Genomic DNA, 21,726 nt, shown 5'->3' on the forward strand with positions numbered 1-21,726 from the left:
AAACGAGCAAAATACAAGAATGGCCAACCTGAAACTAATAAATATATGTACAATATATAATAGTGTATGCATTTCTGGATGTGTATACTAAATATTTTCCTACGTGTGTGTGTGTGTATACACATTTTTACAAATTAAATAGTAAAAAAATAAAATAAAATAATAATAATAATAATAATAAAATATATAAAATATACAGAGTTGAATATGTGCAAAACAAGTGGCATTTATATACAGTGTGGAGTGCATAATGTTAAAGTTCCAGTAGTGAAGCTGAGGTGTCTATGACGTGTTCAGCAGTCTGATGGCCTGATGGAAAAAGCTGTCTCTCAGTCTGCTGGTACGGGACCGGATGCTGCAGAACCTCCTTCCTGATGGAAGCAGTCTCTTTGGTCAGCAGCCTTCTTACCTGTATCTTGTGGCATACTGTTCCCTGTACGTTAGCGTTGACCACAAATTAGGGCTATATATAAATTTTTACAAAGTTAGTGTATCTAAACATGAGCCACAGAGTACAGTATAGACTTTTAAATTACGAACGGTTCAAATAAACAGGATAGCCAACTAAACAACCCTTTATTGGGTTTTAAAAGAATAGTATGTCAAAAGTTGTGCTTGAGAAAGAACAAGTGAATTTCATTTTTGGCTTGCCAGCAGACACTGGAGCCTGTGATAGTGTGTGTATGCTGAGCTCTTTCTGCAGTTAATTGAATTTACATGTGAGGAATTATATTAGTGGCAATGAATACCTGTGTCTGTTAAACAATCACAAATAAATGCCCCCCCCCCCACTCAAGTTTGTGTTTTCTATTGAATGAAGTATGCTACAAGCTCACAGTTATTAAGCAAAGGAGACAAAATAAATTCTGAAGTCTCCCCAACAGGTTGAAGTGACTCTGTTTCTGAAGCAATCAGTTTACCTGTGACCTGTGTTAATTTCCTGTCGACTTGAGGATCACTGAACATCTTTTCCTCTTCCAAAATGGATGGGGGGGGGGAAAAAAAAAAAGAAAAAAAAAATACACACACACACACACACACACACACACACACAATTTAAAAAACAAACAAAAAACAGCTGAAAATCCACAAACTAACTTTCATGGTATTCAACGCCGAGTACTGAGGAGTCCAGCCGTACAGGAACAAACGTTTTATTTTATAATGCAAACTGCAACATATGAATTATATTATTTACCCAAAGGAGCAGGAAAAAGGTCATATACCCGTGGCAAAATAAATCACACAGTCTGTGTTAAATCTAAGTCCAACACATATATCAGCCTCAGCCATAAAGGGAAAATCCACCCAAAAAACAACATGTACATTCCTTTGATGTCGGACAGTTCATTCTTACTTTGTGGCTTTAATTGAGTCTCACCCAACAGCAGGAATATGGGATCCAGGACTTTTACTTTCCTCTGCAGACATCACAGAAGGAAAACCTGACTTTATATCAAAGTCAGTGGTTTGTGAAAGGATCGTTGATCCATTTCGGTTTTGACGTGTACACAAATTTGAAGTGAACTGTGTATCATAGGGTCATAAAGTGAATTCTTCAGGGTTTTTGCTTTAGGAAGGCATTTTATCAAAGTTTTTCTACGCACAAATATAGCTCAGGTGAAAACTGAACCTTCAATTAATCTGTTCAGCTATTGCTTAGATAAATAATATTTAATCTACAAGAAAAAAAGATAAGTTTCACATTGTTCAGATGCATGTAAAAGAAAAACAAACTGTTCTAAAATGCCAAACTGACATTTTTTGGTTGAAAAATCCCTGCGCTGTTGGTTCTTGAAACACGTTACCACATCTGCATCAAGTCTTGGAAAGTTTCAGAAAGGATTAGTTGACTGGCTGAAAATCCAGCCATGTGACAAACAAAACAAAACAGTGACAGAAGTCTTTAGTAACTCTGGGGAAAAAGAAGTAGCACCATGTTCACTGAGGGCAAGCCAGAAGGTAAAGGGGAGAAGCCGCAGGACACACAGCGTTCAGGTGTGCACTTAAGTGCTGCAGCATCTGCAGTAAATCTGCTCATCCTTCAACATGACTTTTTGGTCTTTATTCTGCTCTGCTGTATTCTGGCTGTGTGCAGCTTATGCAAACATAATCCTCCTTCTCCGCACGCTCAGCAGACAGGCCGACGCAGATCTGGTGAAACCATTGATTGCAGTTGCCGTCACACTGGACCCAGTTTACCTAAAAATGACAAGACGAGATACAATAAATTTTCACTTTGTACACTTAAACTTCAGCTATACAGGCACATAAGTATTTACATAAGTTGGCGTAAATGCAGCAGACTAATGAAACTCACCTCATCACCCTCTGGCTCTCTGCACCACGGTGCAGCACACAGCGAGTAGTCCTCTTCTGAATCTGAAAGAGCAGGGTCAGATGACGTGTGCGTGGGCGAACCGCTTCTCTTCGATTCTTCGGTCCTTTCTTTGCTTCTCTTGGGCTTTTTCTTGCGACACTTCTTGGCCTTCTCGCTGTGCTGAGAATCGGAGCTGTCCTTACGTCGCTTGGTCCGCTTGCTCTGACTGTTCACGGCCTCCTTTTTCAGGCTCGACACGCCATTCTAAGCACAACATACGGAAAGTGGACTTAATAAACAAGAGCATTATGGCATAATGCATTTGGTGTGACACTTAGTAGGAGCTGTTACCTTGTGTTGAGGGCTCCCTTTTGGAGACTTCTGGTCCTGTTCTGTGCTGTTCCCACAGGGAGGGCTCTGTGAGGGCAGGGGGACCAGTTTGTAGAGTAGATATCTGTACAGCTGCTCCGTCTCAGGCAGAGTGACCTGCAGCAGGAATCCCTCCACCATCAGCTCCTCCAGCTCAGGACTAAGTCCTGTGAAAAATTAAAACAAAATGAGCATCAGAGTTGCTCTGAAAAGTGAAACTGCACAGAGTGCTTAAATGAAAAAGCTTTGACACTTACCGTGGAGCGGAACAGACTTGTGCTCTGTATAAAAAGCTGACCCATTTTTTTCCTGAGGCAAATGTGAAGACTCTCTAGGTCCAACTCTCACCTGAAACAATTAAAAACGCCATCAGTGACTGTAAATGCTCAGTGTCTAGTGTTTCCATGATGGTGTCTAGAAAACGGGACTCCTGATGGTGAATCACAATAATTCAGACCACAAACGCTTAACTTAAATCAACAACAATGTTTACAAAATAAAAGACACTGACCATCTTTGACACGTTCTCGAGTACTCCATCTGCGCAGGCTTGCTGGACTCTGTGCTGCCATCTCACAGTCCTCTCGATGAGGAACCGCAGAGCGTCGCCCTCTGGCAGGCGGACCCGAATCCTCTGAAGGGAGGCCAGCAGGGGCAGGACTTTGTCCAGAGGTGGTTTTCTCGACCGCTGGCACAGCGGGCACAGCCAGGCCTGACCGTACTCAAGTTCTGCGGTTGTTGTAACACACCCGCAGTGGAAAATGTCTCGACAGAGCTCGCACTGCATCATGGCTCCTGAGGGAGCCTTTTGGCAAACACAAACACTAAGTGCACAACAGCTTTCAGCAGGAAGGAGCTTTGACTCGTTTGAAGACCTCAGAGACAGTAAGATCTCCATCTCCCTCTGTCGGACCTCGGCGAGAGTGGTCATCTGTGAGGAGAGAAAATTAGATGAAATTAAAAACTAATCTGAAGCCTAATGCCAATGTCTCTATTAATATATGAACTTTCCCTGATGAGACTTCTAATAAAGGAAATCATATTTTTCCCCCCCCCATTCATTTTCTGAGGAACCCTCCACTCATCGTTACACAGATTTGTGCCTACTAAACCTCGTTTAATGCTAGGTTAACCTACTAAAGGTGACCAAGATAGAGTCAGAGTCACTGCTTCTAATACTAGGTTAAATGGTTGAAATGGCATTCATAGACAATATTTACTGACAGAGTAAAGAAGAACAAGTGAATAAATAAAAAGATCCGTTTTTATCTGTTTATAAGTTAAAAAGAAAAAAAAAAAAAAAAAAACAGCACTTCTTAACAAAGAAGGATTCTGGAGTAAAGGAAACTATACAAGAGCTGGTTTTTAGTCCTAACTATACTGAAAAAGTTACCAGAGAAAAAGAAAATTTGATGCAGCCATACTTACAGCAGAGGCAGAGTCCTTACTCTCAGAGAGAGCTCTCTCTACATCACACAAAGAGTCCAGTTTTGTTAAAGTCTTTTTAATGATCTGTGGAGCTTCTTTCACTTTTTTAGATTTTGACTTCTGATGTGCAGATCCGATGTCACACCTTGGGCAGAGGACCTGAAAACATGATGACAAATTCTATTAGAGGCGCTTTTCAAGTTCAGGTAATTTGCCACACTTGTAGTTTTGTGATATCTGGCACTAAATTTTCATACTGATGCATAATGATTAAATTGGTCAGCCACATTTGCATACGCATTTACCTCTAGAAGTGAGAAAGGGGAGTTTTTCAATAGGAATGTCTTTGCGGCCGTCTCCTTCCAGCTCTTGACATCACTGACAAGGGCCTCCAGTCGACTGAGCGGGTCGAGCTTCACTGGGATGCCCTCTGCTCTGAGAACCAGCTCAGAGAGAATGTCGAGCACAGGAATACGTCCCCCAAGCTGTAAGCACAGACAAGATTAATAATTCAGTTTCACCCATTACTCAAACTAAAGTGCTGAAAGCATAAAGTATGATTTTTACCTGCAGTGTTTCAGCTTCATGGAGCCATTTTTTGGCCTTGGTGACGACATCCTTCAGCTGCAGACAGTTGGGCAGATAAGCAGGGATGTTTTCTACTTCCTGCAGAGCAGCTACAAGGGTTTCTATGCCCTGATATGGCCTGTGAAGAGGCGTCAGGGTTAGAAAACAGTGTAGATGTTTAGGTTTTATACAAGTGATAAAGAAATAAAATAGACATTTCTAAAAATGAAAGACCATAAGCTCATTTGTAGTATTTGGTTTATGTTTATCTATTAATGGGTTAAGCCAGTGGTTCCCAAACTTTTTTTGCTAGGCCCCCCTTTGTTTTACAAGAAAAATGTTCGCCTGCCTGTCACAGCACCATAATCCACTTTTATCCACCACGACCCAGCTCTACAGATGTGGCACATTTCACTCCGTCTGAAGTTTTCAGCTGGTTTTACACTTTCACACAACACAAAATGTGAATTTTACTGCATTTTCATAGAGTTCATTAGTTGCAATAACCTTGGATTTTCTTCATTTCTGCCTTCTGTCATCATGATGTGAGCATGAAAGAAGATGTGAACCGTCATATCTCACCTGGCCTCCAGGAGACTGAGCACTCGCTCCTCCCACTGCTCTGACACTGTCAGCAACTCCTGCAGACGAGCCATGGCCCTCTCCACAGAGCTGTGAGGGGCCAGGCCCACACCCTGGTCTATCAGCCTCCTCATCGTGTCCAGACACAAGCTGTCCGGCCGACTGCTGGCTTGCTGAACGGTCTCCAACCATCGAGCCTGCTCCAGTCTCTCTCTGAGAAGGGGTAGCTGCGGCAGTTCCACGTCCAGGCCCAGACTCACATCCAGCAGGTCCTGCAGCTCCAGCGCGCTGGGTGACTCATCAGAAAGGAGGCATTCACTGCGCTGCTGGAAGTCATCCACCCGAGTCAAAAGATCCTGTAGATCACATCCAACAGGTATGACGTTGCAATATTACCTCGGCCACACCTTACAAATCTAAAGTCTAGAGATACTGCCAAACCTTGGACACATAAGGACTGAAGTTGAAGCAATTTTCTCAAGAGACTAATAGCTTGGAATAATTAAATTTATACAATTAAAAATTGTATTTACTTTTTAAATAAACAAACCTTCAGTAAAGGAGCCTGTCGGATGTTACATGGCAGGCTGTCCAGTTGTTTGACAAATGACCTCAGCTCCTCCACAGTTAACTCATTCTGGCTTTGGGACTTGCCTCCCCCAGAGCGGTACCTGAAACACAGATTAAAACTGATTTACACACCACTTAGCACTTTGACTGGCAAAAAAAAAGAAAAAAAAAAGAAGAAAAAAAATAAAGAAAACGGCCGAGCAGATAAGCTCAACAACAGCAATTTGCATAAATGTGAGTAAGCTCACACTAGCACAAATTGGAAATCTGTCCCACAAAACGGGTTGTTCCAGAAAATAACAAGAACATGACATAATTGTGTAATATCTTGTGTGACCTTATATGAAACTGAATCAACATGGCCGTTTCACAGAACTAAAGATGGAGCCACGAGCAGCGTGGAACATTTCAAATCAGATTTCAGTACCTCGTCTGCCTCTTCCCGTTGAGAAGCTGCTGTGCCGTCACAGAAACTTTATCGGCCTCTGAGGCAATTGTACGCAGCTGATCCAGGAGGCTGCTTTGAGGAAACGCCTTTGTTTCCGCTTGCTCTACCAGGATGTGAAGATCCTCCAACCCTAACCAGGAAAAACAAGAGTTCGTTAGAAGAGTCCAAACTACACGTTAACATTTGAGTAACTCGCTGAGATTACAGAAAGTGCATCACTGTGGTGGCACCTTTTTTCTTGGTTCCTTTGTTTTCCACAATGTCCTGGACATTAGACACCCAGTCTTTATATGAATTGGCACGCAGCTTCACAGATGCCATCAATGGGTACAACTCATCCAGTGTAAACTTGTAACTGGACGAAAAAAAGAAAAACAAAACTTGGTGAATAAACTGATAACTGCCATGTCAGTTTTCAGCAGAAAGTCATAATCGCCTCTGCCAAACATTGCAAGCTCCAAACCTTGTCTTTATAAAAAAGGCAGGCTGGCCTTGCACAGCTTAATATTTGTAGGTTGACTAGTAGTTGGTGAAAGTATAAGTTACTTTTTTTGTGAAACAGTGCTTAATTTTTTATGTTTTTGCTTTCAGGGAAAATTTGCTCCAACTTTTACTTCACGTAACATTTAAAGTAGGCCACACAGCTGTGACAGTACATGAGAAGAGAAATGAATATGAAAATGAGTATGCAGTGTTCCTCTGATTAATTACTTACTGGAGTGTGAGGTTGATAGGAGGACAAGAGCAGAGGTTCTGGGTGTGGTACAGGCAAACCATCTTGTCAGGACTGCAGGCACAGGTGATGCCAGACAGGTAACAGGTGGTCAGACACTTGAAACACTGCCGCGCCTCGTCTGGGAGCACCTCATAATCAACCTGTCGAGACTGCATCACACCCTGGGGACACAGATTCAGTCGTTAGAGCAGCACAAGAGACAGAGGAGCCAAATGTGACATATGTGTACCTAAAAAACAAGATCTCTCGAGTGGAAACTTATATTGTGACAAACATCTTTAAAAATTTTAAGTTCTCCCTTATTTCAGTCTGATAGATGAAATCTGTTATTTTGTGCTTCTTTTTTGATGGTTGTAATGTGCATGTTTAAAAACACTGGATACTGAGGATGAAGCTCCTCACCTTTTTAGTGATTTTCTCTCGTAGTTCCTTCTCCTGTTGGATCATGATAACCATATCCTCATGCAGAGTGGCGGCCAGGTTGACATCTATCGTGTCAGCTTTAATGGCCATGTTGCAAACCATCTCATCGTGGGAGAAGACGCAGTATCTGTTCAGCTGACGATAGTGAGCCACACAGCCACGGCCAAGGGGCATCTATCAGAAAACATGGAGATCAAGGGGTGTTCAAGAGGAATGAGTCAATCATGTGGCGCCAAAACAGTAATATTAGTAACAACAAGCTTCTGTTTAGGGTCTAATCCTGGATTAAGCTTAGTGAAACAAACTGAAAACTAAGTATAGTATTATGTGATACATAATAAAACATTTCTTACCCAGTCCATTGTGCAGAAGTTGACCGCTTCAGCAAAGTTGAAACCCTGGTTGAATCCACTGTGGTAAGCTCTGGGGAAAGTGATGACGAACTCACCTGCACACTGGTTGGTGCGATAAATCTACAGGTGAAAATACAAGAAAGAAATGTTCCATGAAGTCGTTTTAAAATGAATTCAATCTCAAAACAAATGAGTAAAACAGTTTAAACAATGTTGACATTTAAATCTTTTTAATTTGATTTCCATAATTGTGTGAGAAAATCATGTATGCGCAAATTTGTCTTCACTGTTTTTATTTACCGGGACGCCGTTGTTCATCAGCGTGTTGGGATTCATGATGGTGACCAGCTGATGAAGGAGGTCTGGCTGAGACTCAAACAGCTCAGGAGCTAGTTTCTTCATGACCGCTTCGAGGTGCTCTGCAGCATAACCAGGAGCCCCATACCACGTCTTAGGCTCACCCCTGCACATGTGGACAAACCTCTTAGTAACAAAAAAAACCCCAATCACGGTAACCCCGCATGTAACACAGTTTTATGCATTATAAATAAGTTTCACAATGGAGTGACACGCTCCTGTCCGTTTGGTTTTTCCTTGATTTTGAAGTTCAGATGAGATGCGTTTCTAATGTACACATATACACACACACAAAACTGCTTTTAGAGTTTAAAAAAAAAAAAAAAAAAATCCAAACTCCCAAATTAAAAATCATCATCATCACAGTTACACAATAGAGTTAAAAAGTCCACTGTACCAGTGAAGATAGTTTATGGAGTAGCTCCAGTGGTCCTCGATGTGCCAGCAGAAAGAGGAAAAACACATGCCCACGTACAGCCAGGGTACCTTCATGCCACAGATGTCGGCTGTAATGTGAGTCAGCACCGAGGCATCGAGGACCGGCATATTGTTCAAGTTCCAGCCGCTGGTCAGGTAATGCTGCGGGTAAGACACAGGTCTAAATACTCCACTCACTCAGATATAGCCCAGAAAACTTTTAATATGCGACTGCAAACATCAGTCACGCTTATTTTTACTGTTGCCTGCCAGAAATCTAACACCACTTTTGGTGATAATTCAGCTGTAAAAGTTACCATGCTTTGAGAAATTAAAAACATTAATATACATGAAAATATTAGTCTTATATAGACAACTATATATTTTTTTCTATTGTTTATTGATATTTAATGCTTTAAAGAAAACAAAAGGAGACAAAGCATTTTCACAGAGAGAAGGCACAATACATTCCCATGACAGACAATTTGTACCTCATCCTCAGGAGAAACTTCAAAATGGCCGTTTCTCACGGGAAAACCACTCCCAAACTCCTTGGAGGCGATGTCTGCTCCATACTCCACAGTCACATCCTCCTCGATGGTACTCACTAGACGCCAGAACTCCTTCTCCACCAGCTCAGTAGGCACCATCTTAATAGAATTAAGAAAAAAATAAATGAAGGATTTATATTAAAGCATTTATAATCATAATGGAATCCAGGGCCGTTTTCCTTGTTTTTTTTAAAAAAACCAAAAAAAAACTGGTTTATGATGAAAACGGCACTTTCGTGCACTGGAATACTTTCATTTTGTACATTGTTATGGTGTTGCGCACAGAGCAGTTAGTAAGAGCCAGTGCAGCCTCTGTTTTGATTGTGCAAGCTGTCACATTTGGAGGACATTCAATAGCATAAATAAATAAAGTTGTGGGAAAACTAGATTTACATCACTTCTGGTAAGAAATGTAAGAAATACTCAAAGTTGCTTACAACGTGGTTAAAAAAAAAAAAAAAAAAAGCAGCAAACTGGAGCATATTAAAGAATTTCTCAATTTGTTTTGTTTTCACTTCTGATTGTTGTTATTCTATTTCTATCATGGCCTGTATGTGTGTGTTTAAAATTTCTGAATAGTGAAATAAATTTAAATAAATTCCTTCCACTTCCCCAACTTATCATAATTGTACTTAGTAATAACTTAATCTAGTATGTGTTTCATATTAGTGCTCATATGTTTGAGCTGAAAAATATGATGAAATTCTCATTTATGTTGATCGTTGGTTAAAAGACATTATTATAGCATAAAGTCATTGGCCAATTCATTAGATAGGTCTGGTCAACTGCTTATTAATGCAGGTGTCTAATTAGCCAATCACATGGCAGCAGCTATCACAAATGAGTATCGCAAATGAGGAAGAAAGGTGATTTAAATGACACTGAACATGTGTGGTTGTAGGTGCCAGTCTGACTGGTTTGAGGATTTCATGTGCTGAAATCTTCCCCACAAAACCACCTCTGTTTATAGAGAATGGTTTGAAAAAGAGGAATTATTCAGAGAGTGTCCATTTAGCCCGTTTTTGTTGTATATAGAGAACCTTCACGCTTACATTTCTAAACTATTAAGCTGCTGACATCAATAAACAGAAACAAGAAACTGGAACTTAAAGACTTTACTTTTGACTAAAATGAACTGCAAGTATCAACAAAACAGACTAAAGGCTACTCAGTGTATGTGTGATGAAAACTCACATGAACTGGCATATTGAAATAATCAGACTTGAAGGAGTCAGCCATGTCTCCAAAAGTTTGGAGGGTGTAGCTCCTGCTGGCCTGCTCAAAGCCAAATGCAACAGCTGGTTTGCCACATTCCTGTCAAAACCAAAAGATTGTATATGAAGTTAAAACAAGCCACTTGGGATTATACTATAATTGTACATGTCAGATGGGAGACTACACTCCAGTTCACGGTGACTTGAGCTTCCTGAGGGGGCAGGAGGTATAGCTCACCTCAACCAGGCACCTGGGGCATCTCCAGTCGCCTCTGGGAACATCGTGGAGCGGAGGGATGAGACAGAAGATGTGATAGCTGTCATCGCAGCCGTCGCATAATAGCAGGCGGTCCTCAGCGCTTCCACTGCCACACACCAGACACATGTAGTGGTCCACCTGATGAGACAGAACACTTATGAGGATGTACTGTGTACAAAATAGATCCATGTTTGAATCATGTAACAAAAAGTAGTTGGCCAATAAATTTAGTACATAGGGAAACATTTACTTTATTCACTGGAGGTTTGATAATTTTATCTAATACAGTTTCTTCATATTCAGTTGTATCCTTGTGATCAATGGGCTCCTTTTTCACCTCAGTGACTGCCATTCTCACTGAAAGACAAGGACGAAGATTGATTGGAGGCTTCAGGAGTCCCCAATAACACTCAGACCCATTACACAAACCAATTATTTCTATTTATAAATATATCAGTACAGGTCAGGTTTATTTTTCTTACCAGGTTCTGGCTTGGCAACAAATGTTCCCATCCTCCTCCTCAGGTTGGGACGAGTCTCACGAACTTCTCTGGGTTCACTTTTGACATAGCCCCTCTGCAGCAAGAGTCAGAAACAGAGTCAGCTGTACTTTCAAAACTAATGTGGGAATATAACTAGTAAAATGCTGTCATAATGACAAGACATAGAAACATCTTGTTTTAGAGCTGAAACAAAAGCCTGTCAAGACAAATGCACAACACTTTATTTTTAAAAAATTAATAATAAATTAAAAAAAAAACCCCAAAAAAACGCATGCAGCAGAGTCATTAAGAATGCTGCACACTGGAACAGTGCCCACTACTCATGCGTCAGCTAAGCCTTCCTGCAGTTCTTCTGCAGTCAACAGGGAGTTGTGTTTTGCCTAAATGCCCAGCAGACATGTGGTTTTCTGGTTCCTGCTGTTTTGCTGCAACTTTCACAGTTCCTTTATCCTCCATTACAGTCAGTGTAAACTACCTTTTTATAGCCTTTGCCTGCTTCAAAGGCATCAATTAGCTTCGCTGGAGATCAGATGGTTAAAGGAGGCCATCGTTGTTTAAAGTAACCACAAATCTGGAGAACGAACTCTACTGCCAGCAGCCAGTAACAATTATTGACCTGACCTTATAGGTGAAAATGAGTTAATCAAAGCCTAACAATTAAATAGAGTTTTAAGAATTTCAGAGTAAAATCCATAACACAAAGAAGTTATGATTCAGAGGGAAATGTCAAAGATGACAGACTCACCTCAGATCTCATTCGTTTGGCTCGGCGAGCAATGCTGCAGGTCTCCTGGGGCTGGACAGATTGGCGCTGCGGCAGGTCGTGAGGGGTGTACTCCTTATCTTTAGTGTCATTGGTCAAGGTGGCTGCCTGTAGGAAGACGTGAATGACACCAAATTAAACACACAGAACCCCCTGCCCCCCCCAAAAAAAGATTAAAAACTGGCAACGATTTAATTATCAAATATCTGAGGATCTCTACATTCAAACATGGTTGTCAACATTTGAAAGTACCAGAATTGAGTATATGAGTTTCAAAAAGTCAAAAGTTTTACCGCTGTGATGCTTCTATTTAAAGACATCAAAAAAGAAATGTCAGTCAGAGTGTAGATCTGTCAACAGATCTCAAAGTTTAAGTCAAACTTGCAAGATACCTGCAACTAAATATGTTCCCAGTGAATTTTTACTGTCAGTTTTAACTTTTAGGAATTTGTGTTGGATAAAATCAGTCTTTCTTACACTGGAAAAGTCACTCTGACAACACCTTATTTTGGTGTGTGCATAATGGAAGGTCATAAAACACTTGAATTTACATGGTGGAAACTTTTACAATAAAAGCACATCAAGTGCAAATAAAATTCCTTCATACTCATTTGCTTTCAAGACACTGTCAAGAGACTGAACTGCACCGTTTTTGGTGTGTACTGGATGAAGGTTAAGCAACAGTACTACATGCTTTGTAGTCCTGAGGTCTGTACTACAAGGCCAATTTAACATAACCAGGATGTCCTGTCTGTTATCTGGTTTCACTTACCCTAAGATCAACAATCAGGTTACGTGGTCACATGAAGCTGAGCGCATAACTCAGTAAGTATAACCCAGGGTTTCCCCAATCTAGCTACCAGCACATTAACATGAAAGAGGTGACATTAATGGCATCTGACCAGTAACAAACATGGACAGGTCCACTGGCTGAATGGCTGGCTTTACAAAGAAAGCTAAATCTATTAGAAAAATATGGAGAATTAACACATAAAACAAGCTTAAAGTATATTACAAATAAGTGGTACGAATGTCTGTAACAGGATAAGCACCGAAAAGCTCTTTGGCCAGTGAGACTGGAAAAGGTCTACTACATTAATAAAGTTTAGCCTATTTAAAACCAGGAAGGAAAGCTGGCAAAAATGCTGACACTGCAAGTTAACAACCTTCTTAGTATCACAGCTATATTATTAAGACGTGGGAGTGTCTGACAGTTAATATAATTGTTGTTCCATTAAATTAATGTTTAGATGTGCTTATGATAGTTTTCCTTTTCAATCCATCAGCTGCAGTGGTATTTGACAATATGAGTGTAAGGATTAAATATAGAGACATCGTTCACATGTAGAATTACTCTACTTGCAAATTTTATATAAGGTCAACAAGCACAAATAGGTGCCCTGTTCTTTAGACCATCCACACTGATTCCGTGTGGAATCTTCTGGGAATTGTGACGCCATTTTCCAGAGATTTGATCAGTCACTAAGTGTAGATTTCACACCTGCTGACCTCTAAACTAGAACATAGCTTACTCAGGAGGCAGTTAGGTCTGCAGTATAAGTTACCATGGAGATGTACTCCAGCAAGAATTGAACTGCTATTGCAATTTTGAAAACCCAGGGTTAACCCTGGAGTTACTTTCACATGCCTGCTTTGTACTACAGGCTTCTGGTTGATCTAACCTCTGAAGCACAAAATAAATAAATAAATTAAAAAAAAAAAAATCACAAAATAACCCCCCCGTTACTCTTTGATAACTGTGCACAGTATCACTGTGGGTGAGAAGACTCAATAAGACACTAAAGTGCTTAAGACCAGGCTGTTGTTTCCATCATATTCCACATTTATTCCATTAAAATAATTATTTTTCTGTCATTATAATCCAACCAATAATTTCATGTGCATTTAGCCTGCAAACAAGCAGTCCCCGGTCATTGCTCCTGAGTTCATCTCCTGTGTACATCTTGGAAGAAACTAATGGATTGCAGAGTCTTCCAATAAACATCCAGCCAGCTGTGAACCAGACTGCCTACTGTTACTCTGTAAAAAGAAAACAGGTGAGAGTACGTACAGAGAGATTGGCTCCAGTCTGGAAAAGGTTATATGGGTAGAGGATTCGCTCATAGTGTGCCCGCAGATGGGAGCCAATAGCCTTTCCTGGAGCAAAGCCCATCTTGACGGAAATCTTAGTCCAGCGGCGTTCTCTGCAGACTGCATCAAAACCACCCTCTTCGTTCACCAACTTGCGTGAAATAAGTGAAATAATAAATTAAATATCAAGTAAGGCAAGTTCACTGGTGTAGAAAGTTGTTGTACTGACAAGTGACAAATTAAAAAAAATAAAAAAAATAAATAATGGAGATGAATTGTCTTAGTAGGAAAATCATTTTCCAAGTCTCTGCTCCCAGCTGGGGTGCAGGTTTTTCCCAGCTCAGATTGGAGTCTAAGCCACTATTGAGGGTGTTACTTTCACCAGGACAAGTGAAACCAAACAATCTTAGTTAAATCAGATTAACTAAGCACCCTTATAGGGGTGTAAAAAAATTTTAAGAACCCCTTTAAAATCCTCATGCTGATAAAACTCTGGGTGCTTTGTGATGAGATGCCGCTTTAGGTTGGCTGGCTTCATTTACTAACACTCGAAGACAAACAACACATTTTGGTCTTCCATTGCCATTCTCGATAAAGCCAAGATCGAGGTAAATGTTGTCATACTTTCTAATTTTAGCTGGTTTGGCTTTTGTATTACTTAGTAATGTGAACTGACTTAAAAATATTTTTCCATTGTGCTAATTAGCTCAACCGCAGATGATGCATTTACGTGCCACTACATGCCAGGTACCATAACATGTTAATGTAATTACCCAATCTGTGACTCACAAACCCTAGTTTGAGGCCACTGAGCTAAATGATCCCCCCCTCCTCTTATACTTAGCCTCACAGCTCCTCACTGTAGTACTTAAATGTTCAGGTTTTTCCTTTAATTTGTCACCCATCTGCTGATTCACAAGTCATAAAAATCAATTGTAATTCAGTTGTAACGTATTCATGATCACCCTCTTAGATTCATAACTGTAGCACTAGTGGGGATTTTCACACCTTATTCAGTTGGTACAGATCCAGAATCTTTCTTTCCACTTGAGGAATTTTCAGTTTGCATCCTTGTAGCTCCCAGAATTTTGCTATTTGATCCAGGAAGTTGAGTTTAACTCTGGTCTGAGCCTTAAGGAAAAAAGAAAAATTGTTTAGCTCCTCAAACAATAAGCATTGGAGTTGTAAGAAAATAACCTGAGAAGTACTAAGTGCTCCAAAAAGAAGAGTACAAAAAATAAAGAAATAAAATGACTGAGTTACTATCTTTTTGATTCTCTCCTACTAGTATTAACATTTTTTAAAAGAGGGAAATATGTCTGCAGTCTTTTCACGGCTCACCATGACATGATAGTGAATCAGATATTTTGACGATGCTGCCATATTTTTTTTTTGAAGGACAATGAACAAAAGCACAGCGAGTGAGGCAATACCTGAATACAAGAGATGAGCAAAACTGGATTTTGTAAATATATAAAGATGACAAATGTACCTCAAGCTCATTGAGCCGTTGTATTCGCGGTGTGAATTTAAGTCTGTCGACATCACAAGCAAACGGTGGCTGCCAATCCTGAAATGAGTAAAGGAAAAACAAAAAACAAAATAAAAAGACAGACCATTTTAAGCAAGATTAGACTAAAGCTGTGACGATTAGACTCACTGAAACATGCTTTTGTTTGCACATTTTTCAGTTTCAGCGGTATCATCATATACAGCAAGATTCCAAGTCTACTTGCAGTAATCATCATCATTACACTCAAATGAACCAACATAGAGGAAAAAGCTGATGTTACCAAATTAATTAGGCTTTAGTCTTTCAGGCTTTATACCCATCTGAGCTCCATGTAAATACTTCAATTTCAATACCTGAAAATAAGATGTGAGTACTGCAGCTTGGCACATAAGAATGAGGCAAAGACAATTGCATAATGAGAAACAGTAAGCCATTGTTTCAGAAAAGTCAACATTTTAATGCTATTAAATATAATGAGTGTAAATATGACAAAAAGGTAGTAAATTTGTCAAACATAGGTTCTCTTTATTTCTGCTAATTAGCTATTATTTAACAGAACCTGTCCCCACTTTCACTTAAAAACACAAACTTCACTTCGATGTCTAACCGCATGCGAAGCAACTGAGCAAAACAACTGTCTTACAAACTAAAACACTAACCATGCTATACTGCACAACTTCCTGTACGACTAGTTGTAAGTGCAAGTTCAAGATTCAGGAAAATGATCTCAATTTTGTACAGTTCAATGTGTGATACAAAACAGTGTTATTATAACTGTGTTATTCTCACATATTATCAAACCGATAATGGTAAATGCTGTCATACAGTTAAAGGACAGTCTCAACTGCTTCCTAAGAACAAAGAACAGTAAACAAAAAAAAAAAAGAAAAAAAAAGAAAAAAAAAAAGTTTATTGTGGAGATAAGCTTTTCAGGTTTCACATTTGTTCTTCTATAGCGTAACAAGCACTCATAAAAACAACTATACAGAAACCTCCCAATAAATCTGCAGCCACAGCTTCTCTCAGTTATTTGTTGTTGCATTGTGCCTTTTATTATTGACTAATGTTTAGTCGATAGAGTTTCCACATTGTGAACATGTATCCATTAAACTTTCTGTGCCTAAAGTGACGTCTTCCAATGTACTGTTTTGTCTATTCTGGAGTCAAAAAGGCCAAAATGTTCAGTCTGTGGGATTCTTAGAGTCAGAACATGAAGCATTCGGGTAGAAAATTATCATTGTTATTCAAAACTAAACAAAACATGCAGGTTACATTTTCTTTAATGTTTCAATGGCATTGTTAGCATTTTTTGAATCGTCTAAATATTATTAATACTGATGGAAAATAGATGAACAGATGCTGTAAACAGCAATGTTTGCACTGTAGGATCTAATATCAATAGATTATGATTTTGTAACTTTTAGTCATTTGTGATAACATCCTAACCTGTGATAAGTATACAAAAAGGGGAGCCATTTTTACTTAAAAAACAAAAAACAAAACAGGTCTGTTTTCTCTTTTAAGACGACTACATTTACATGCCAAACCAACTGAAACAGTACTGTAATGAGAAGGAAATGTGGCAAATTTACATATACAGGCTGATAATGAGACCTGCAAATTAGTCTAACGCTCCTGATGTGTTTCAATCTTCAACTATTGCAACATTTCTTAAAAATGAACACAAACATTTACTGTTAAGGCTGACTGCCTACTGTGTGCAGCGTTACCAGAGGCTCTTTAAAATGTCACAGTCAAGATTTACTGGGCCTGGACAATGAGTGAAATGCTGGCCAGAGAAGAGATAACAACAGCTGCATTAACACCACCTTATTGTTGGATTAGTCTAACAAATGTTGTGGGACCAAAGCAAAACAATCATTTTTGAAAACAAATAGAAATGTGCTCTGTTTTACTGACCATCCTCCACAAGTCTGACCATGGTAGTTAAGACTGCAAGCACAAATTCTGGTCTCTACATGACTCAGGCCCTCCAATCTCAATCCAAAATGACAAATACAATTGTGAGAAATTAACCACAAACAGGCCTGGCAATGTCCCCGAAAATCATCTGCATGTGCGCTAACCTCTATAGTCAAAATGTGATCCATGTAAAACCCTGAAGGAAACTCTACCTGTATACCGTGCACCAAATAAAAATCACTGATCGAAAACAGGTTGTGGTGCAGTGTTTACTTCCTTTTTCAAACATTGTCTGAACCGTTTGTACATGGGAAAGGGTTAAAAGAGAATAATGAAACAAAGAAACAGGGCTCTCAAATAAGAGCCAATCTATAATCTCTGGATTGTATACACCATTTGCACACACAATTTGCAGACAAAAAATAAAACTCCAGGATCTCTCTCTTCACAAATAGACATTAATAACAGTTTTTAAAAAAAAAAAAAAAAACACATTAAAATTACAAACTTATAAATTTGTCCTGGTAGAAAACCCAGCTCAAGAGCCCAGTTTCCATCACTTCAAGGATTTAAGATTATTTATTGGTCTGCCTGAGCCACATTTTGATCAAAACATTCCAGAATAAACTGCTGGTGCTGACTTATAATTGTGAAATGTAAATCATAGTTTAGACAGCACAAATAGATCTCGAATATCAATCCAACTACTATCAGCAGCTAATCTTTGCTCACATTTACCCCACTGGCTTCTTTTGTTTACATGAGCTGTGCATTTCAGCCATTTACCCAGCAAACACTGAAAGCAGTCACCCCACCCATCCGCTTTTGATGACAATTCAATCCCTTGTACTCATACCCAACGGGTTAAAGTGTGCAAAATAAGCTTTTTTTTTTCTCCTTTTTTTCATGCTTCCTGATTTCTGCTTTAGACGCATGCACACATGTTAAAACATTTCCACCCATGTCAAGGACCTTGCAAAAAATAAATATATATTTTATCTTTTTAAGTTGACATAGAGAATACCTGGAAAAAATTACGTCAGGCATATTTAAAAAAAAAAAAAAGAAAGAAAAAAAATCAGTTCAATCTACCCTTTTAACGCATGGACACACCCTTGAATAAAATATATGCCCACTACTGTCACATGTCTCAGAAATAAGGTCAATGGGACATTATTTTTGCATTATGTTAGCTCTAAGATATTTAAGGGGGGGAAAGCCATTTTATTGTCAGTATTTCCTTACAGACTTTGATATTTGACCCCTGAGACGTTAGAGAGGTGTAGATTACGCCAGGCTAATCGTCCAATTAGAATTATTATTAAAAAATAGCCCTGGATTTGCTTCCATAATAGCGAAATAAAGATTAGCCAGCAAGTATAAAACTATCTGGTTAATAAACTAACGCTAGTAGCAGTCGAGAATAACCGTAATTTGAGTGGATAAAGTTGATAAAACTACGATGAAAGAGAGAAACAGTGTCCCCCACTGAGTGCCGTGTTTCTACGACCCTTTTCTCCATAAACAGTTGGCCACCGAGCACGTACGTTAGCCAGCGTGAGATGTCAGAAAACTGCGGCTTTAAACGGGCCCCGACTGATGCTAGTCAGGTTAATTCACCCTGTCTAAATCCGTCAAATCCTGCTCAGATACTTGGACTTTACATTTAACCAAGTGCGCAGAAATGGTTGTTAAATTATTAGTAGGTCAAGTCTAGGCGAGCCATTTCCGTGCGCAGACTCCAGGAAGCACTTCATTCTGCGCTAACGTAAACAATTTGCATCATATTTTGCGTACAGGCAAACTTTTGCGTTTGAATTATTTTTTTTATAGCGCTCTTTAAGTTGGGCGACCCTCTATCATGAATCCAGGCTGGTTTGTTTTTACGACTAAGCCCGACCAGGACACAGGTTTCCTCTTGAATGGCATGTGTCTGAGAGCTTCCCATTGCCGTTACAAACACAACACAGTCCAGCTCGGGCTAGCTCACTATTCTTACTCGCAGGCGCAATCCGCCATGTTGAAACCTGTCTTAAAAACACAACTTTGCCTTCTAAATTAGCCACAGCGGCAGAGGCCAGCACACCGTGCAAACACCACGAATAATTGTAAAAAAAATAAAAGAATTACTCACCGGCGGTGGTCGGATCTTGCAGATACCAGTTTTCTCTGCAATTGGTCGTATTTTGTTGATGTACGCAAAAGGGTCGGCAAATTCCTCCCAGCTGGGCTCAAAAACAGGGCACTCGGGAGGAGGAATGAACTCATTCACCTGCGGCTGAGTCATCGTTGCATCTTCGTTATGACTCCAGCTGAAATATTTTTTAAAAAAAGGGGGGTTCCAAGCCGTCTGTGCTTGCTTTGATCTCCAGTCTTTCAGTTCATGTCCACTCTCCACTCATTGAACTCAAAGACGAATTATCTAGTTGGAGACGAGCTCTGACAGCGAGGGGAAGTACACGTCCGCTTCGACAAATAGACACCCACGAATTATTTAGGCTAACGTCATTTTTGCGCCGTTTTCGTGCGCAAACATGCACTTTTGCTACCGAGATAGAAGTAAAAAACGGACTGTGTCTAAACTGACATTTTATTACACCAATTTAAGGTGTGCTTTCGTAACACAAAGGACTTACATGGCTGCAAATCTGTGGTAAGATGGAGTAACTTTATTTCAGTTTTCACAGCGTTTTTAAAAATACACTGTAGTTAATACTTTAGTAGCGAACAGTTTAGGACTATATAGCTTATTGGCTCAGTGGTTTCCTCACAGATGATTGCTCCCTTGTTTGGTGCGTTTGGTTATCTCACCCTGTGGTGAGACAATGCTCCTGTTCTCCCCTTCTCAAATAAAGATAGAAGCCTCACTCCGCCCGGCTAAGGCGAAAGACTAGCAGACATTACCCGGTGCTTACTAATCGAACTCACCTTGAAGATCTTTGCGCGCTGACCGGCACTTTGTTTTTAAATGGTCTAGAGAAGCTCGTTGATTGGCAGAGAGGAGTCATATGTTGATAGTTCAGCCGTTTGTGTTTTTAAAATAAACATTTTCATTTGTTTGACGCCAAATTTATAATAACAATAATAATTATACGATATATTATTTTTATGCTATCGATAGCTTGTTGGGTGTGCTACAATTGCTTTAAACATCTAACTTCACAAAGAGTAGCCTTTGGCTCTGAAAGGCTACTCTTTGTGCCAAAAACTGACCACCACCACCCAAAAAACAATAACAACAAAGTTTTTTTTTTCTTCAGTTTTTGGCATATTTGTCACACTTGCATGCTTCAGATCAACAAAAACAAATCTTAGTGATAGTCAAAGATAACCTGTGTAAATACAAAATGTAGTTTTTAAATGATTGTTTCATTTATTAAGAGAGAAAGGCTATCTTAACTTGGGGGACTATGTGGAAAAGTAATTGCTCTCTAAACCCAATAATTGGGTTTGGCAATAATCTTTCATTTTGTCTCACTCTTCTTTTCAGCCACATTGGAAGGTTTTCCAGGATTAAAAAAATATGAACAAATAATTTTTTCATTGTATTTTTGTGATCATTATTGACCTAAAGCATAGGTGTCAAACTTTGGCCCGCAGCCTAATTACATTTGGCCCGCGAAGCCATACCAAATGACTATTAGAGCTGGCCTACTGGTATTATACAGCTAATATATATATTGTTTAGTATTAAGCTTTGCTTGTTCCATATTCAGTTTTTCAGCAAAACGTGTTCGAGTCCATCAGAAGAGATTCATTCTCATATCTGGAGGAAGATTTTTTTTTTCAATAAATATTAATGTTAGCCTGCGACTTTGTTCCAGATTTGAATTTTGGCCCACTGTGTATTTGAGTTTGACAACCCTGACCTAAAGGAATAGAAAATATGAACAAATAATTTTTTCATTGTATTTTTCTTGGTGAGGCAGTCAAAAGGGTTAAGCTCTATACCCAAAGGAGAATGTCAAGCCCTGAAACTCGAACTAACTCAAGTTACTCAACAGGACAATCATCCGAAACACACCAGCGAGTCCACCTCTGAATTGGACCTCTTTGACTACCCCCCCCAAAAAAAGGTTTTGGGGTAGTTAAAGAGGTCTTGAAGCCGATTGAAATGCTTTGTCATGATCTTAAACAGGCCGTTAAGTCACGGTACCACCACCATGTTTGACTGTTGTTATGAAATGCTATGTTAGTTTTACACCAGATGTAACAGGACTCAAACCATCAGTCCACAGAATATTATCCCAAAAGTCTTGGTATTTTGGCAAATATGAGACAAGACTTTGTCCTGTTTATTTTCAGCAGTGTTTGAAAAAGGAAAAAAAAAAAAAAAAAT

The 21,726-nt window shown here is 39.5% G+C and overlaps 1 protein-coding gene across 2 annotated transcripts; it reads right to left on the reverse strand.

Moving 5' to 3' along the window:
• Window positions 1–1,149: 1,149 nt before the first annotated feature.
• kdm5ba (lysine demethylase 5Ba) lies at window positions 1,150–19,821 on the reverse strand. 2 transcript variants are annotated; one of them, XM_085353202.1, is made up of 27 exons: window positions 19,522–19,821; window positions 15,444–15,521; window positions 14,960–15,082; window positions 13,932–14,102; window positions 11,843–11,968; window positions 11,077–11,170; window positions 10,845–10,951; window positions 10,574–10,732; window positions 10,316–10,435; window positions 9,062–9,220; window positions 8,551–8,732; window positions 8,097–8,259; window positions 7,797–7,916; window positions 7,423–7,617; window positions 7,000–7,181; window positions 6,515–6,639; window positions 6,264–6,414; window positions 5,817–5,937; window positions 5,267–5,622; window positions 4,685–4,823; window positions 4,423–4,602; window positions 4,118–4,276; window positions 3,201–3,620; window positions 2,947–3,037; window positions 2,672–2,856; window positions 2,321–2,584; window positions 1,150–2,202 (listed from the first exon to the last, which is right to left on the reverse strand). In XM_085353202.1, exons 1-27 carry the CDS (start codon window positions 19,672–19,674, stop codon window positions 2,065–2,067), a joined length of 4,461 nt encoding a protein of 1,486 aa, XP_085209328.1. In that variant the 5' UTR covers window positions 19,675–19,821; the 3' UTR covers window positions 1,150–2,064. The 2 variants fall into 2 exon arrangements, with proteins under 2 accessions (XP_085209328.1, XP_085209329.1); XM_085353203.1 differs by lacking the exons at window positions 10,845–10,951; window positions 11,843–11,968; window positions 13,932–14,102; ... (1 more) ...; window positions 15,444–15,521; window positions 19,522–19,821 and having other exon boundaries at window positions 11,077–11,139.
• Window positions 19,822–21,726: the final 1,905 nt, after the last annotated feature.

Source organism: Diplotaxodon limnothrissa, linkage group LG5 (assembly GCF_057381915.1).
Source record: "Diplotaxodon limnothrissa isolate DT_005_m linkage group LG5, D_limnothrissa_male_GT1.1, whole genome shotgun sequence".
NCBI classification, from domain to species: domain Eukaryota; kingdom Metazoa; phylum Chordata; class Actinopteri; order Cichliformes; family Cichlidae; genus Diplotaxodon; species Diplotaxodon limnothrissa.